At 43.4% G+C, this 19,685-nt stretch overlaps 1 protein-coding gene across 1 annotated transcript in view; it reads right to left on the bottom strand.

The window, feature by feature from the left end:
- The window catches only part of MIB1 (MIB E3 ubiquitin protein ligase 1), a 137,349-nt gene extending 122,171 nt beyond the window's left edge, over window positions 1-15,178 (bottom strand). Inside the window, exon 1 of the mRNA XM_034943473.4 lies at window positions 10,283-15,178. Coding sequence (XP_034799364.1) covers window positions 10,283-10,511 — 229 coding nt within the window. The 5' untranslated portion in view covers window positions 10,512-15,178. The remainder of the gene's footprint in view (window positions 1-10,282) is intronic.
- Between the last annotated feature and the right edge of the window lie 4,507 nt (window positions 15,179-19,685).

Raw genomic sequence — 19,685 nt, 5'->3', positions numbered from 1 at the left:
CAGTTACTTGCTTTAACAACAAAAACTCTTTCATGGGACTAATATGTTTTCTTACAAGAAGCTAAATATAATTATATATAATAAACTACCTGTGACATATTGTGTACACACACACACACACACACACACACACACACACACACAGAGTCCCAAAAACCTATTAATGTCCAACAGTGGTATTACATTAAGTTAATCAAATAACCACAGCATGGACAAGCATAGGACTTCTCATATCCAACATTAAATGCTAGAACAAGGAGGCAGTTCTGACAGAAAAATATTTTGAATCTAGAATTGCATATTCAACCAAATATCAGTCAGGTTTAGGGGTGAGAGAGACAGTGTGGCAAAATAAAGCAATTTTCAGGCCCACAAGGACTCAAACTACTAGAAAGAAAGAAAAGAAGGGAAGAAAAGGGAAGAAAGAAAGGAAGGGGAAAGGATTTTTCCCCCAAGAAAATGAGAAGGGAATGACATGAGATATAGTATAAGCAGCAGTAATAAGAAAGAACTACAATTTTAAATCCAATTAATTATTAATAATATAACTGTGAGCTGGGTGTGGCAGGTCATGCCTGTAATCCCAGCACTTTGGGAGGCAGAGGTGGATGGATCACTTGAGGTCAGGAGCTCCAGAGACCAGCCTGGCCAACATGGTGAAATCCCATCTCTACTAAAAATACAAAAATTTGCTGGGCATGGTGGTGCACACCTGTAGTTACAGCTACTTGCAGGGTTGAGGCAGGAAAATCACTTGGCTGCAGTGAGCCAAGATCGCGCCACTGCACCCCAGCCTGGGCAACAGAGACTATGTCTCAAAATAAATAAATAAATAAATAAAATAATAATAATAACTGTGACGTTTAATGCAATTTTATGAGCCAATCTTTTTCTTTTCTTTTTTTTTCCCCTCTGTTTGAGACTGGGTCTCATTCTGTCACCCAGGCTGGAGTGCAGTAGCATGATCTCAGCTCACTGCAACCTCTGCCTCCCAGGCTCAACTGATCCTCCTGCCTCAGCCTCACCAACAAATTGCTGGGGCTACAGGCACACACCACCATGGTGGGCTAATTTTTATATTTTTTTGTAGAGATGGGGTTTTGCCATGTTGTCCAGGCTGGCCTCAAATCCCTGGGCTCAAGCAACCTGCCCGCCTCAGCCTCCCAAAGTGCTAGGATTACAGGCGTCAGCCACTGTGCCCAGCTGAGCAAATCTTACAACATAAAAAGAAGCATATATTTACAGGAGTATGGTTGGGGAGAGAGGACAATGCAAACAAAAATTTGGGACTAATTTTCCTGAAAATTTACATAAAACCAACACAATGAAAAAGGTAAGAGGTGTGGGGCAGGAGATGGCCGGGCGCAGTGGCTCACGCCTGTAATCGGGAGGCTGAGGCGGGTGGATCACCTGAGGTCAGGAGTTCCAGACCAGTCTGGCCAACATGGTGAAACCCCATCTCTACTAAAAATACAAAAAATTAGGCCGAGCGTGGTGGCTTACGCCTGTAATCCCAGCACTTTGGGAGGCCGAGGCGGGCGGATCACAAGATCAGGAGATGGAGACCATCCTGGCTAACACGGTGAAACCCCGTCTCTACTAAAAATATGAAAAGTTAGCAGGGCATGGTGGCATGCGCCTGTAATCCCAGCTACTCAGGAGGCTGAGGCAGGAGAATGGCATGAACCCGAGAGGCGGAGCTTGCAGTGAACTGAGATCTTGCCACTGCACTCCAGCCTGGACGACAGAGCGAGACTCCGTCTCAAAAAAAATAAAATAAAATACAAAAATTAGCTGGACATGGTGGCACCCGCCTGTAATCCCAGCTACTCAGGAGGCTGAGGTAGGAGAATCGCTTGCACCCAGCAGGAGAATTGCTTGCACCCAGGAGGTAGAGGTTGCAGTGAGCTGAGATCATGCCATTGCACTCCAGCCTGGGCGACAGAGTGAGACTCCACCTCAAAAAAATAAAGAAAGAAGTATGGGCAGGAGTAATTAAAGAGACTGTTTAGTTTTTCTACATGCAAAAAAAAACTAATTTTTCAATCTGTTTGTTAAATATTAAAAGGTAATAATTAGCAGAGCAGAAAAAAAGGTGATAAAATTTCTAACTCACTGGTTAAAAAAAAAAATACAAGAAAACTGGAAAGTTAAAAAGTAAGGTAGCAGCCAGGTGTGATGGCTCATGCCTGTAATCCCAGCACTTTGGAAAGCTGAGGTGGGCGGATCACCTGAGGTCGGGAGTTCGAGACCAGCCTGACCAACATGGGGAAACACGGTCTCTACTGAAAATACAAAAAATTAGCCGGGAATGGTGGGGCATGCCTGTAATCTCAGCTACTTGGGAGGCTGAGGCAGGAGAACCACTTGAACCTGGGAGGCAGAGGTTTTGATGAGCCGAGATCGCGCCATTATACTCCAGCCTGGGCAATAAAAGGAAAACTCCATTTCAAAAAAAAAAAAAAAAAAAAGAGTAAGGTAGCAGTAATTAGAAAAAATGTATCAGTTGTCACAATACATATGAACAAGTTAAATTCCTCTATTAAAAGACAAATGTTCTCAAAGTCAGTGAGGACAATATTTAGCCATGTCATTTATAACAGAAATTCCTGTAACAAATTAATTTAAAAGCTAAAAGTTAGTACACAAAGGTATGTATACACAAAGATACTTGTTGCAGTGTTGTTTAATATGACAAAAAAGAAAACACTATAAATGTCTATCAAAAGAATAGTTAAGTAATATATTTTTTAACTATTAAATACTATGTACCTACCAAAGAATAAGACAGATTCTTATGTGCTAACACTGCAAGATGTCCAAGACAATATTCATTTAAAAAGAAAGCTGAAGAACAGTACATATGGCATACCTATATGGGAATACATATATATTTCTCTATAAGTAGTTAAGACATAAAAATAAATGTCACCTTATTTTACCATATAGGAAGTACATATTAGATTATTTACAAGGAATACAGAAAACACACGTCAAGTGGAAAAAAAAGAATGAAACAAACTATGTATACAGTAAAACCTTAGCTGTGCAAAAAAGACACACTAGAAAGAAACAAGCAGGGCTCAGTGGCTCATGCCTGTAATCCAGGCAATCTGGGATGCGGAAGTTGAAGGATCACTTGAGGCCAGGAGTTTGAGACCAGCCTGGGTGATACAGCAAGACCTCAACTCTAAGAAAAATAAAAAATAAAAAAAAATTAGCCAGGCTTGGTGGTGTGCACCTATAGTCCTAGCTACTCGGGAGGCTGAGGTAGGAGGATCACCTGAGCCCAAGAATTCGAGGTTGCAATGAGCTATAATCACACCACTGCTCTCCAGCCTGGGCAACAGAATGAAATTCTCTCTTTAAAAAAAAAAAAAAAAAAAAGGCTGGGCATGATGGCTCACAGCTGTAATCCCAGCACTTTGGGAGGCCAAGGCAGATGGATCACTTGACCTCACAAGTTCAAGACCAACCTGGGCAACACGGCAGGACCCTATCTCTACAAAAAAATACACAAATTAGCTGTGCATGGTGGTGCGCACCTGTAGTCCCAGCTACTCAAAAGGCTGAGGTGGGAAGATGGCTTGAGCCCAGGAGGCAGAGGTTGCAGTGAGCCAAGACTGCACCACTGCACTCCGGCCTGGGGGACAAGAGTGAAACTCCAGAAAGAAAGAAGAGAAAGGCAGAAGGGGGGAAAGAGGGAGAGAGGGAGGGGGGAGAGAGGGAGGGGGGAGGGAGGGAGGGGGGAGGGAGGGAGGGAGAGAGGAAGAAAAGCAAAGCAAAGCAAAAAAAGAATGGTTTTGAAAAGAGCACTGAACAATTTACAACAGGATATATCACAAAGTTTCATTTCTAAATTGGTTTACATTTCATTATCAATTTTCCCACAAGCAAAGTGTTACAGGTGGTCATGTTTCTGAACCACTATACTATAAAAGAAAAAGAGAATGATACTGAGGAAAAGCAATCAACTGGCATTCATCCCTACTATCTGCCACTCACCAGCTTTGTGACTGGACAAATTTCTTAATCTCTCTGAATCTGAGTTTCCTTTTATCTTGTTTTAGGATAATATCTATCTAATCTCTGATCCAATGAGTCAAAAGCTCTTTGAAAAGTGTGTCTGATTCAGAAAATACTCATCCAGAGACATGGTTCTGCTAGAAAATGGAGATACAAGAATAACACAGACCCTTTCCCTTAAACTAATAATCTAGTGCAAAAGACAATTACAACACAGCATACCCTGCTTTAACAGATGAAAGCACACATGTGGGGATATCACACTAGCTAGCAATTATAGAGGGTGGAGGAGAGACCCTGGTGGGTGGCTACCTGGGAACACATTCAAAAAGAAATAGCTAATCTAATCAGAGGGACAGGCTGGAAAGTATAGGATCGAAAATATACATTAAGATAGCATTACACTTACAAAAAGTACATATATTAGAAAGGTGTTACATGCTCCTTTATTTCAGTTGTACACACTTCTCTTCTCCCCAACTAATAATGCCAATCTAGTTTTAAAGACATGTATTACCAACAAACAATCAAGGCTTGGAATCTGTTGAAAGGAAAAGGAGAAAACAGAAACGCAGGGCATCTCAAGTAGACAAATAGTCACTTGGTACTCTGCTATTCAAAGTGTGTCCTTGAGCCAGCAGTATCTGCATCACCTATGAGCTTATTAGAAATACTCTCGCAGAATCCCAAACTTACTGAACCAGAATCTGCCTTTTAAAAGGTCCCCAGGTGATCTGTGTGCTTTAAGTTTGAGAAGTACTGACACAGGGGTCTACTAGTTGATTTCTTGAAGTCCTCAGCTCAACCAAGCTGCAATCTACAGGGACTATTAAGAACTAGATAGACTTTCATAATTTACAACATTGTTTTAGTGGAGGAAATAAAATAAGAAAGACATTTTACAAAAGCCTTTAAAATAGGTAGGATCTATGAGGAAATAAAGTTTTCCTTGCAAATGTCATTAATAAAAAACATTTTGTGATATTTCATCCTTTCCAGGTGTGGCATCCTGCTCCCCAAACATTGTTCCCTCAAATCCTGTTTTTTCCTACGGCTTTGTGTCCTGACAAATACCCCTTTCTACTGTGGTTCTAGAAACAGATCAGAATAGGGGACTCTATTCTGATAAAGAAAAGCTGAGGATTATTAATTCATTTCATTTTTTTAATCCAGGGTCAGCCCTTTTAAACCTTCAATTGAATACAAAACATCTGAGAAGTTTTTCCACGTATGACTGGAGAGGCATTCTTTGCTAGCGGTCAAAGACAAGGACAAAGAACTACCCCCAAAACAGTTTGAATGAACTATGACCAGAAGCTGGTTTTGAATAAAGCTGATTTTCTATACCTCTAACTTTGTATTATCGGCACGAAGAATGACAGAACCTTAACAGGAAATCTACATTCATTTTCTCCATTATCTCTGGTAACAATACAACACTGTAGTCAAGTGAACACAAAGCAAGCATAAATAAAAACACATTTTTCTCCCACTCCTATAAAATCAGTGCCTAGATGATAAAAAGTCAACTATACCTACTTGACTACAGACTTTACAAAATTAGTCCAAACTAATTAAATAACATCCCATATAGTCCCAAAATCTTCTTGCTCACTACAAATGAGCCAAATGAATCTGGAAACAAGACAGACGTTATATCACTCAAACAGATACTAAATGCTCCTCTCTGCAAAGTTTAACTATCCTAGACCATAAATTCAAACATATCATGTGTGTCCTGAAAGAAAAAATAAAGCTGATATGCCAAAATATTAGAGACCCGCATACAACTCCCAGACAAAATCTTCAAAATGTAGTGAGAAAAATCGTATCAGAAAGATTCACAATGATCCAACCACTCCAGAATCCTTAACTCCCAGAAAAGTTGCAAGGAATCTTATGCTGAAGGTTACCCATTTCTTAATTCCCAATCATACTGCAATAAATTTTCTATTCATATAATATAGGTGGAACTAGGGAACAAATGATGAATAATCAAAGGCAACCTCAGTTCTCCCTCTGATAAATATAAGGCTTTTTTTTAAATTAAGTACAAAAATATGACACACACAAAAATATAGAAAGGGCTGGGTGTGGTGGCTCACACTTGTAATCCCAGCACTTTGGGAGGCTGAGGCTATGGATCACTTGAGGTCAGGTGTTCGAGACCAGCCTGGCCAACATGGTGAAACCCCGTCTCTACCAAAAATACAATAGTCAGGTGTGGTGGTGCATGCCTGTAATTCCAGCTACTCAAGAGGATGAGACAGGAGAATTGCTTGAACCTGGGGGACGGAGGTTGCAGTGAGCCGAGGTCACACCACTGCATTCCAGCCTGGACCACAGAGGGAGACTGTCTCAAAAAAAATAAAATTGTGTGTGTGTGTGTGTTTAACACCTATGCACTCACCATGGGGTAGGTTTAATCACAGAACATTACCAAAATACTTAAATGCCCCTGGTGTACTTCCACCAGTCGTGCTCTCCACTCCCTTCACCATAAGGATGTCCACTCTCTTAAATTTAGTGTTTATCTTACCTTTATGTGGCATACTTTTACCACGCATATACATATCCCTAAACCAATGAGTCTCAATTGGGAGCAATTTTGCCCCCACTAGGGGACATCTGGCAATGTCTGGAGATATTGTGGGTTGCCACAAGGAGGTGGGGTGCTACTGCTGCTAATGGGTAGAGGCCAGGGATGCCTGCCTACAATGCACAGGACATTCCTATAACAAAAAATTATCCTATCCAATTCAAAATGTCAATAGTGCCAAGGCTGCAAAACCCTACCCTAAAATAGTTTTGTTCCGCACTTTAACAGACCGTAGGTTTTCTTTTGCAACTTACTTTATTTGCTTAACATTCTCTTCTATACAGTACTGCACTATACAAATTCATACAACTTATCCAGTCTCCTGCTAAGGTACATTTAAGTTTTTTCCAATTTTCTGTTTTTACATCCAACACTGCTGTGAACATTCTTTTTTAAATTTTATTTTATTTATCTCAAAACCATAGTAACTGCTGTGAACATTCTTATACAAGCTTCTATGTGCTCAAATAGAGATTCTCTCCAGGGCAGTGACTTTTAAAGTGTTATTCTTCAACCTCTAGGGAAATCCTCAAGACCCTTTGAGGGACTTCATGAAGTCAAAAGTATTTTCACAATAATATGTAAGATACAAGTTATCTTTTTCATACTGGCATCACATTGCTGGTACAAAAGCAACAGTTGGTAAAATTCCTGGTGACCTAGCCGAGTTAACACTATAATTAATGAGACATACGAACACCATGTACCTCCTGGTATGATGCACTAACAAGGGCAAAACATCATTTCTATGATATTCTTGCCGAAAATACATAATCTGAATTTAATCATGAAAAAGCAGCAGAAACACCCAATTTGAGAGATAACAAGATTGTTTTTCATTACTTTGACACTGACTAAAGACTGAGGAACTCGCCCAGATTGGAAGAGACCACTAAATGCAACGTGTGATCTTGGATCAGAAAAAGAATACTAGTAGGACACTAATAATAACCACTACATATAATTTGAATAAATAAAATTTGAATAAGGTGTATAGATTAGTTAATACGGTATTACTGTATTAGTGTTAATTTTCTGGTTTTGATCATTGTACTTGCTAAGATATTAACAGCTGAAGAAGGTGGGTAAAGGGCAAAAGGTAACTCTTAATAGTTTTGTAATTTTTTTGGAAGACTACAATTGTTTCAAAAACAAAAGTTAATTTTTAAAATGTTAATATTATGCAAATAAATATCAAGTACTTAATAAATATTGAGTAATCTTATAGAATGTAATAAAATGTCAATGAACACTGATTATTAAATATTTTGAAGAAAAAGGAAAACACTGAAAGTAGTATTATAGTCCTGGGGCAAAACAAGAGCCAGGAGCTTACAATTTTGCTCAGTTCTAAAAAAAAAAAAAAAAAAAAAACCCTGAAGAATTTAAAAGGTTGAAATTAAAATATATTTCAACAAGTATTTCATATGAAGGTTGGCTATCCTGCTCTTAAAATGTTTGTTAAAAGACCAGATGAACAAGATAAACCACTACATATAACAAATTAATGTATAAAATTATCTTATTAAACTAAGATTCTAAAAGTTACTTCTGAAAAACATCTACGTTTATATTAAGATAATAAAACTATTAATATGATAGATACACCCCATACTACAAACATATAGATAACATTAATATCCCTTCAAAAATCACCGTAGTAAAGAATCTGTTACACTTTACCCTAGATACTTAAATTTCCTCATAAAGCTACAATTACTGATACCAAGAATTCCTCCAAATAAGGGTTGTGGTCAGACTTTAGCTTGAGCTAGCACGACAACAAAACTTCAAGGCTGCAGGTAACAAAACAAAACCCTGTCTCAAAAAAAAAAAAGAGTAGGCACAAATTAGGCATAGGCCTCAAACACTGTTGCTGGCAGTTTCAACTCACAAAACGTCTTCAAAAAGCAATTAAGTCAACATCTACCAAAATGTTAAATATGTGCAATGTTTTGATGCAGCAATTCCACTTCTTCAGAAATACTCAACACATATACACAAGGATATATGTACAAGGATTTATTCACTGCATCATTGTAAAGAAAACATGAAATAATAAAACGCCCATCGATAAAGTCCTGGTTAGATAAATCACCGTATCCAATCACTGGAATACTATGCAGCCATGAAACAATGGAACAATCACCAATATAATTTAGTGAAAGAAACAAAAGTGCAGAGGAGTGAATATAGTTTATTATCATTTGCACTTAAAAGGGGATTATAGTATAGTCACACACATGCTTGCCATGCAATAGAGTATTCTGCAAGACTACACAAAAAACTGGTAACAATGGCTGCCCCTTTTTGTGCTGTTGAATCTTTTCATTTTCTTCTAGTCATGTACATACACCCTTTTTAATATTCAAAAAGCTATCTGAAGCCTGGCCTTGTGGCTGACTCCTGTAATCCCAGCATTTTGGGAGGCTGAGACAGGAGGGTTGCTTGAGGCCAGGAGTTCCAGACCAGCCGGAGAAATAAAACGAGACAACTGTCTCTAAAAAAAAAAATTTTTTTAATAAATGTTTTTAAAAAGCCAGCTAAGGAACACAATTTTACGAATTATCTGTTCAAAAACTGAGTTGGCGTGTGTTAATTTCTTTATTGCTACTGATAATAACTATGAGCCCATTCCAAGATTTGTAAGGCTTTGCCAAACTCAATCAATGTCTTAGAAGTAGCTCATTTAGGAATTCTGAAAAGTACCCAATTTTAAATGTGAACTATTTTCTACAGAATCAAGGATAAATATCAAGGATAAATAATACCAAAGATGAATCTATATGAAAATGAATTTGTTATTTATTTTGTGAAAGCAAGCCTTTGGTTTAATCATTTAGAAACTCTAGCGTCAATAACAGACCCCTAAAATTCACTAATCAAGATTCACTAATCAAGGACCCTGACTCACTGCTGGGTGAATGAGTAAGATTCTGACATCACCTTACTGAGACGGACGTTAGTGTAAAAAAAATAACATCAGGTGTCCCCTACGCCGATCTGCCACTTGGAAAAAGTATTTAACACAAAGAAATGGTTCAAGAGCTCAGGATGTTTTTCTCTCTATTGATATAAAGATATAAAACAGAACAATTTGGATGAAAAATCATTCCAGAGTCCCAAGTAACATTTGGCTACTGAACTCCAAGTAATTCTGTGTCACACGAGGTTAAAAAAAAAAAAAAAAAAAGGCATCTCCACAAATCCGAGGTACCAAGGCCCCTTGGCAATTATAAACGGTCAGCTGAGCACCATATGGCAAAGCAAGCCTCCCTTCAGACAGTTATCACTTGGTGGCTGATTAATTTCAATGGCTTATTAGATAGGCCTCTCCAGACCCCTTCCCAAGAGGAGGAGTCGGGTTGGGGGACCTGTGTCTGTTCTCTTCCCGGTGCTTTGTGTCTTCCAGGCTTGAAAGCATCCCGGTGATGGTGCTGCCATCATTTCCCTTGGGGGTAGAGGGTCTTTTCTGAAAGTGTTTGTTCACCCGTTCGGAACCTAGAATTCCTTTGGCGCTTTCCCTTTCCGCTCGCTCCAGCCGGGCGCTGCCCACCAGGTGTCCCACTGCAGACCTCTCCCCGCGACACCGACGCCCACCGCAGCTCGCCCCTTCCCCCCGCGCGCGCAAGCCCTGGCCAGGTGGCCGCGGCTTACCGGTGGGCGCGCTGTCCAGGATGCGGAGGTCGTAAGCCCCGGAGCAGCGATAGTTGGCAGCGGTGCCGTTGTCCCACACTACCACCACCTCCTCGGGGCTCTCGAAGCTCCGGACGGTGCCCACATGGCCCTCGCCGCCGTCCTGCTTCCCCCACTTCCAGTCCGGGCCGCGCACTACCCGAGCGCCAACCCCTTCCACCATCACCCGGTTATTCCGGGAGTTACTCATCGGGGCCCGGGCGGTGGGCTCCGCCGCTGCCGCCGCCGCCGCCGCCGCTGCCGCCGGGGGGCCCGTGAGGGAGTTGGGCCCGGGCCGGACTCTCGGCGTCGGCGGGGGCGGCAGCGAGCCCCGGGGGACGTGGGAATAACTCACGGGGGCGGCGGCGCGGTCCCCGCGGAGCCCAAAGCCGCTGCCCAGCCGTCGCCGCCGCGCCCCCCCGCTCGGAGTGGAGGGCGGCCCGCGGCTGCTCGGAGGCGGCGGCGGAGAGCGGGCAGAGGGGAGGGGGCCGTGGGCGGGGACTCTCCCGCTTCCTCCGGGCTCCCAGGCCAGGCTACAGCGACGGCCGCAAGGAAACCACGCTCTCCCCCGGCCGGGAGCGCGAGGAGCGCAGGGGGCCGGGGGAGGCTAGCCCGAGGGGGGCGGCGGGGAGCAAGCTTAACTGCCGGCCTTTCTGCCACCCCGGCCCCTCGCTCGGGGGCGGGCGCCCAAGCGCCGACGCCGCCTCCTCCCCCGTGGGCAGCGGTGGTACCTCCCAGCGTCCGGCGAGCGCCCGGGCCCTCAGGCCCCCTTCTCTCTGCCCCCGCACCAGCCGCCGCGCTCCGCCTCGCCACAGAGTCCCAGCCGGGCGAGAGCGACTCCACATCCGGGTACCGCCGTACCCAAGGCCGGAGCGGCGCCTTCTCAGAGTGTCTAGGAGGGGGATCCTCGGCAATAATAGAGTGGGAAGGCTTTCAGAGAGCCGCGCGATCGCGGGAAGAAAGGAGGAGAAAACTGATCCCTAAGCGTCTCTCCAGGGTCCAATGAGAGTGCGCATGCGCGCGGTCTAGAAAAAGGGCGGACGGTTGCCCAACCCCAGCCCCGGGCGATGGAGGGGCGGGTCCAGGGGCGGATCCCTGGAGTTGCCGCCCGGTGGTGCCGCGCGCCCAATGAGCTATGAGGAAAGCGGTTAGGCCGTCCTGGAGGCGGGGCTGGAGAAAGTGAGGGTGGGGAAGCTACCCGGGCTGCTGGAGCTGTGCGGCTGTGATGTGGCCAGTTTTTCACTAACTGCTAGTTTTCCTAGGCGAACTAAATGTGAATTAGGGATTCCATATTCTTTTAGTCTTCTTTTTTAACGAAGGTAGAAATACATTCACAAATTCAGGGCGATCTGTATTTGTGTGTAAATTGAAAACATTTCAAACCAGACAGAGCAGGTTAGTAGTGTGTTTTTAAGCTGAACAGCATGGTATGGAATGTTGTGAGCAACGGTAAAGACTTTTAGAAGGTGTGTCTTGCCTTTATGCAGAATTAGGGTGATAGGCAGACTCCAAACTTTGCTCATTAATAATTGCCTCCACTCACGAAAAAATTCAGTCCCTAATTACAAAATAGGGACCTTCAAAGGAAGATTCGAAGACTGTAAGAGAAGTTTCTGGTTGCCGTTATTCAAATGACATTATGCTGCATAGGGTTTAAAACCAGTGTTTCCACAGGCCAGCACTGTTGGCACCGTTAGCATGCATTGTTAGCATAAACTGTTGCTTTTCCTGATAGTCAAAGGAGGGAAATGCTAACAGAATGGATAATCAAGGGAAAAGACAAGAAAACGGACGTAAAATGTACCCAAGGAATTACTATGTACTGAAATAAAATTTTTTTTTTTTTTTTTTTTTTTGCTTTGTTTTTGAGACAGGGTCTCACTGTCAGCCAGGCCGGAGTGCAGTGGCGCCATCTCCGTTCCCTGCAACCTCCGCCTCCTGGGTTCAAGGGATCCGCCCACCTCAGCCTTCTGAGTAGCTGGGACCTCAGGAACGCACAACCACGCCCAGCTAATTTTTTGTATTTTTGGCAGAGATGAGCGGGGGGGCAGGGGGGAGCTTCTTGGGGGATATATCTCACTATTTTCCCTGGCCGGACTGGTCTCGAACTCCTGAGCTCAAGCAATCCTCCCACCTCAGCCTCCCAAAGTGTTTATCCCAGGGATAAAGCCAACTTGATAGTGGTGGATAAGCTTTTTGATGTGCTACTGGCTTCTGTTTGCTAGTATTTTATTGAAGATTTTCACATCGATGTTCATCAGGGATATTGGCCTGAAATTTTCTTTTTTTGTTGTGTCTGTGCCAGGTTTTGGTGTCAGGATGATGCTGGCCTCGTAAAATGAGTTTTACGAAGGAGGGAGGATTCCCTCTTTTTCTGTTGTTTGGAATAGTTTCAGAAAGTACAGTAACAGCTCCTCTTTGTACCTCTGGTAGAATTCGGCTGTGAATCTGTCTGGTCCTGGACTTCTTTTGGTTGGTAGGCTATTACTTATTGCCTCAATTTCAGAACTTGTTATTGGTCTGTTTAGGGATTCGACTTCTTCCTGGTTTAGTCTTGGGAGAGTGTATGTGTCCAGGAATTTATCCATTTCTTCTAGATTTTCTAGTTTATTTGCGTAGAAGTTTTTATAGTATTCTCTGATGGTAGTTTGTATTTCTGTGGGATTGTTGGTGATATCCCCTTTATAATTTTTTATTGCATCTATTTGATTCTTCTCTCTTCTTCTGCATTAGTCTGGCTAGTGGTCTATCTATGTAGTTGATCTTTTTCAAAAAACCAGCTCCTGGATTCATTAATTTTTTTGAAGGGTTTTTCGTGTCTCTACCTCCTTCAGTTCTGCTCTGATCTTAGTTATTTCTTGTCTTCTGCTAGCTTTTGAATTTGTTTGCTCTTGCTTCTCTAGTTTTGTTGGTTTTTTTTTTTTTTTTTTTTTTTTTTTTTTTTGAGATGGAGTCTCACTTTGTGGCCCAGGCTGGAGTGCAGTGGTGTGATCTCAGCTCACTGCAAGCTCCATCTCCCGGGTTCATGCCATTCTCCTGACTCAGCCTCCCGAGTACCTGGGACCACAGGTGCCTGCCACCATGCCCAGCTAATTTGTTGTATTTTTACTAGAGATGGAGTTTCACCATTCTAGCCAGGATGGTCTCGATCTCCTGACCTCGTGATCCGCCCGCCTCAGCCTCCCAAAGTGCTGGGATTACAGGCGTGAGCCACCGTGCCCAGCCTCTCTAGTTATTTTAATTGTGATGCTAGAATGTTGATTTTAGATCTTTCCTGCTTTCTCTGTGGGCATTTAGTGCTATAAATTTCCCTCTACACACTGCTTTAAATGAGTCCCAGAGATTCTGGTACATTGTGTCTTTGTTCTCACTGGTTTCAAAGAACATCTTTACTTCTGCCTTAATTTCCTTATTTACCCAGTAGTCATTCAGGAACAGGTTGTTCAGTTTCCATGTAGCTGTGAGGTTTTGAGTGAGTTTCTTAATCCTGAGTTCTAATTTGATTGCACTATGGTCTGAGAGACTGTTTGTTATGATTTCCATTCTTTTGCATTTGCTGAGGAGTGTTTTACTTCCAATTATGCAGAATAACCAGCTAGCCTCATAATGACAGGTTCAAATTCACACGTAACAATATTAGAATTTTAGAATAAGTGCGATGTGGTGCTGAGAAGAATGTATATTCTATTGATCTGGGGTGGAGAGTTCTGTAAATGTCTATTAGGTCTGCTTGGTCCAGAGCTGAGTTCCAGTCCTGGAAATCCTTGTTAATTTTGTCTTGTTGATCTGTCCAATAGTGACAGTGGGGTGTTAAAGTCTCCCACTATTATTGTGTGAGAGTCTAAGTCTCTTTGTGGGTCTCTAAGAACTTGCTTTATGAATCTGGGTGCTCCTGTATTGGGTGCATATATATTTAGGATACTTAGCTCTTTTTGTTGCATTGATCCCTTTACCATTATGTAATGCCCTTCTTTATCTCTTTTGATCTTTGTTGGTTTAAAGTCTGTTTCATCAGAGACTAGGATTGCAACCCTTGCCTTTTTCTGCTTTCTATCTGCTTGGTAAATATTCCTCCATCCCTTTATTTTGAGCTTATGTGTGTCTTTGTACATGAGATGGGTCTCCTGAATACAGCACACCAATGGGTCTTGACTGTTTATCCAATTTGCCAGTGTGTGTCTTTTAATTGGGGCACTTAACCTGCTTACATTTAAGTTTAATATTGGTATGTGTGAATTTGATCCTGTCATTATGATGCTAGCTGGTTATTTTGCCCATTAGCTGATGCAGTTTCTTCGTAGCGTCGATGGTCTTTAAAATTTGGCATGTTTTTCAGTGGCTGGTACCGGCTGTTCCTTTCCATGTTTAGTGCTTCCTTCAGCTCTTATAAGGCAGGCCTGGTGGTGACAAAATCTCTCAGCATTTGCTTGTCTGAAAATGATTTTATTTCTCCTTTGCTTATGAAGGTTAGTTTGGCTGGATATGAAATTGTGGGTTGAAAATTCTTTTCTTTAAGAATGTTGAATATTGGCCCCCACTCTCTTCTGGCTTGTAGGGTTTTTGCCGAGAGATCCGCTGTTAGTCTAATGGACTTCCCCTTCTAATGGGATTCCTTTGTGGGTAACCCGACCTTTCTCTCTGGCTGCCCTTAACATTTTTTCCTCATTTCAACCTTGGTGAATCTGATGATTATGTGTCTTGGGGTTGCTCTTCTCGAGGAGTATCTTTGTGGTGTTCTCTGTATTTCCTGAATTTGAATGTTGGCCTGCCTTACTAGGTTGGGGAAGTTCTCCTGGATGATATCCTGAAGAGTGTTTTCCAACTTGGTTCCATTCTCCCCGTCACTTTCAGGTACACCAATCAAACATATATTTGGTCTTTTTACATAGTCCCATATTTCTTGGAGGCTTTGTTCTTTTTCTTTTCACTCTTTTTTCTCTAATCTTGTCTTCTCACTTTATTTCATTGAGTTGATCTTCAGTCTCTGATATCCCATCTTCCACTTGATCGATTCAGCTATTGATACTTGTGTATGCTTCACCAAGTTCTTGTGCTGTGTTTTTCAGCTCCATCAGGTCATTTATGTTCTTCTCTAAATTGGTTTTTCTAGTTAGCAATTCATCTAACCTTTTTTCAAATTTCCTAGCTTCCTTGCATTGGGTTAGAACATGCTCCTTTAGCTTGGAGGAGTTTGTTATTACTGACCTTCTGAAGCCTACTTCTGTCAATTCGTCAAACTCATTCTCCATCCAGTTTTGTTCCCTTGCTGGCGAGGAGTTGTGATCCTTTGAAGGAGACGAGGCATTCTGGTTTTTGGAATTTTCAGCCTTTTTGTGCTGGTTTCTCCCCATCTCTGTGAATTTATCTACCTTTCGTCTTTGATGTTGGTGACCTTCGGATGACGTCCTTTTTGTTGATGTTGATACTATTCCTTTCTGTTTGTTAGTTTTCCTTCTAACAGTCAGGAACCTCTGCTGCAGGCCTGCTGGCATTTGCTGGAGGTCCACTCCATACCCTGTTTGCCTGGGTATCACCAGCAGAGGCTGCAGAACAGCAAAGATTGCTGTCTGTTCCTTCCTCTGGAAGCTCCATCCCAGAGGGGCACCTGCCAGATGCCAGCCAGTGCTCTCCTGTATGAGGTGTCTGTCGGCCCCTACTGGGAGGTGTCTGTTAGGATACATGGGGGTCAAGGACCCACTTGAAGAAGCAGTCTGTCCCTTATCAGAGCTCGAATGCTGTGCTGGGAGATCCACTGCTCTCTTCACAGGTGTCAGACAGGGACGTTTAAGTAAGCTGAAGCTGTACCCACAACTGCCCCTTCCCCCAGGTACTCTGTCCCAGGGAGGTGGGGGTTTTATCTATAAGTCCCTGACTGGGGCTGCTGCCTTTTTTTCAGAGATGCCCTGCCCAGAGAGGAGGAATCTAGAGAGGCAGTCTGGCTGCAGTGTCATTGCTGAGTTGCAGAGGGCCTCCACCCAGTTCGAACTTCCGGCAGCTTTGTTTACACTGTGAGAGTAAAACCGCCTACTCAAGCCTCAGCAATGGCGGATGCCCCTCCCCCCCACCAAGCTTGAGCATCTCAGGTCAACCTCAGACTGCTGTGATAGCAGCGAGAATTTCAAGCCAGTGGATCTTAGCTTGCTGGGCTCTGTGGGGATGGGACCTGCTGAGCCAGACCACTTGGCTCACTGGCTTCAGCCCCCTTTCCAGGCGAGTGAACGGTTCTGTCTTGCTAGTGTTCCAGATGCCACTGGGGTATGAAAAAAAAAAAAAAACCCTTGCAGCTAGCTCAGTGTCTGCCCAAATGACCACCCAGTTTTGTGCTTGAAACCCAGGGCCCTGGTGGCGTAGGCACCGGAGGGAATTTCCTGGTCTGCTGGTTGTGAAGACTGTGGGAAAAGCACAGTATCTGATCCGGAGTACCCCGTTCCTCCCAGTACAGTCTCTCACAGCTTCCCTTGGCTTGGGGAGGGAGATCCACTGACCCCTTGTACTTCCTGAGTGAGACAATGCCCTCCGTGGGCTGCACCCACTGTCCAACCAGTCCCAGTGAGATGAACCAGGTACCTCAGTTGGAAATGCAGAAATCACCTGCCTTCTGCATCAATCTCGCTGGGAGCTGCAGACGGGAGCTGTTCCTATTTGGCCACCTTGCCAGCCAGCACGTTCTTAAAATCAACACTTAATCATACACTGCCATATGATCCAGCCATTCCACTCTTCAGTACTTACCCAAAAGGAAAGAAAATACACAAGGAGACTTGAAAATGTTCATGGAAAATGTGTATTATGAAAAAACTGCATGGAGTTCCATTTTTTGTGTACCAAAATTAACTCCTATTGACTTGTTATAACATGTCTGAACAGGATCTAGTTTGAAGCACTAAGAAGGATAAGACATTAGTTTGAAAAGAGTCCCTGGCTGGGAGCGGTGGCTCATGCCTGTAATCCCAGCACTTTGGGAGGCCGAGGCGGATGGATCATTTGAGGTCAGGAGTTCGAGGCCAGCCTGGTCAACATGGTGAAACCCTGTCTCTACTAAAAATACAAAAATTAGCCAGGCATGGTGGCATGCGCTTGTAGTCCCAGCTACTCGGGAGGCTGAGGCAAAAGAATCACTTGAACCAGGGAGGTAAAGGTTGCAGTGAGCTGAGATTGTGCCACTGCACTCCAGCCTGGGTGACAGGGCAAGCCTCTGTGAGAAAGAAAGAAAGAGAGAAAGAGAAAGAGAGACAAGAAAGAAAGAAAGAGAGAGAGAGAAAGAAAGAAAGAGAGAAAAGAAAAGAGTCCCTATTAGAGCAACATGAATTCTGTTAAAATCAAAGCAAGAACAGCCAGGCACGTTGGCTCACGCCTGTAATCCCAGCACTTTGGGAGGCTGAGGTTGGTGGATCACGAGGTCAGGAGATCGAGACCATCCTGGCTAACACGGTGAAACCCCGTCTCTAATAAAAATCCAAAAAATAGCCAGGCGTGGTGGCGGGCGCCTGTAGTCCCAGCTACTTGGGAGGCTGAGGCAGCAGAATGGAGTGAACCCGGGAGGCAGAGCTTGCAATAAGCCAAAATCGTGCCACTGCACTCCAGCCTAGGTGAAAGAGCGAGACTCTGTCTCAAAAAAAAAAAAAAAAAAAAAAATCAAAGCAAGAACAAATATCATATTTATGGTGAGGCTTAGATGCTTAGATGGAAGAATGGTGAAATCGATGATGCTTAATGAGACGTTTATGGGGACAATGCCCCAAAGTAATCAGCAGTTTTTAAATGGATAACTCATTTTAAGAAAGGATGAGATGGGCCCATCTGAGGTCAGGAGTTCGAGACCAGCCTGACCAACATGGAGAAACCCTGTCTCTACTAAAAATACAAAATTAGCTGGACGTGATGGCACATGCCTATAATCCCAGCTACTCAGGAGGCTGAGGCAGGAGAATCTCTTGAACCTGGGAAGCAGAGGTTGCAGTGAGCCGAGATTGCACCATTGCACTCCAGCCTGGGTGACAAGAGCGAAACTCCATCTCAAAAAAAAGAAAAAAGAAAAAAGAAAGGACGAGATGATATAGAAAAGCCTACAGCAGCAGACCCTCCATTTCAATTTGTAAAGACAAAAATTAATCTTGTTCATGCCCTAATTGAAGAGGACCAACTATTAACAGCACAAAAATAGGCAATACCAGCCAGGTGCTGTGGCTCACACCTTTATTCCCTCAGGAGGCTTACGTGGGAGGCTGAGGTAGGAGAATGGCTTGGGGCCAGGAGTTCAAGACCAGCCTGGGTAACACAGTAAGATCCAGTCTGTTTAAAAGAATATAAAAATTAGTCAGGTGTGGGTACACACGCCGGTAGCCAGCTCCCACCTACTTCAGGGGCTGAGGCGAGATGATCACTTGAGCCTAGGAGTTCAAGGCTGTAGGAAAGTATGAACCCCCACAAAAAAATATTATAAACATCTCAGTTGGTTCAGCTTACGTAATTCCACTGAAAAATTAAAATCAAGCAAACTCTCTACTGAATGGGTGCCAAAACTATTTCACTCACATCAGCTGCAGACAAGAGCAGAGCTTTCAAAGGAAATTTTAAACAAATGGAATCAAGACCCTGAAGCATTTTCTGAAAGGACTGCAAAAAGAGATGGAACACAACTTTACCAGTACGATCCTAAAGACAAAGTACAATCAAAGCAATGGCTACCAAGAGGTGGAAGTGGTCCAGTCAAAGTAAAAGTGGACCGGTCACAAGCAAAGGTCATGGCAACCGTTTTTTGAGATGCTGGAGGGATTTTGCTTGTTGACTTTCTGGAGAGCCAAAAAACAATAACATCTGCTTATTACAAGAGTGTTTTGAGAATAATGTACAGAAAACCTCACCAGACAGTTCTTCTCCACCACAACAGTGTTTCTACTCATTCCTCTCCTCAAACAAGGGATATTTTGTGAGAGTTTTGAAGGGAAATCATTAGGCATCCAACTTACAGTGCTGCTTTGGCTTTTTCTTGTCTCCTAACTTCTTTTTGTTTACTAATCTTAAAAAATCGTTTGTTTCCTAATCTTAAAAAATCTTTAAGGCCTATAATCCCAGCACTTTGGGAGGCCAAGGTGGGAGGATCACTTGATCCCAGGAATTCATGACCAGCCTGGTCATGAATAGCAAGATCCCATCTCTACAGAAAAATCAAAAAGCTAGGCAGGCATGGTAGCACATGCCTGTGGTCCCAGCTACTCAGGAGGCTGAGGTGGAAGGATCATTTAAGCCCAGGAGATGGAGGTTGCAGTAAGCCTAGATCATGCTACTGCACTCTGGACTGGGCAACAGAGCAAGGTCAATCCTGTCTCTCTCTCTCTCTTGCTCTCTCTCTGTGTGTGTGTGTGTGTGTGTGTGTGTGTGTATA

Source organism: Pan paniscus, chromosome 17 (assembly GCF_029289425.2).
Source record: "Pan paniscus chromosome 17, NHGRI_mPanPan1-v2.0_pri, whole genome shotgun sequence".
Lineage (NCBI taxonomy): Eukaryota > Metazoa > Chordata > Mammalia > Primates > Hominidae > Pan > Pan paniscus.
Note: the sequence above shows the minus strand (reverse complement) of the source record. Positions and strands in the feature narration are given on the sequence as shown.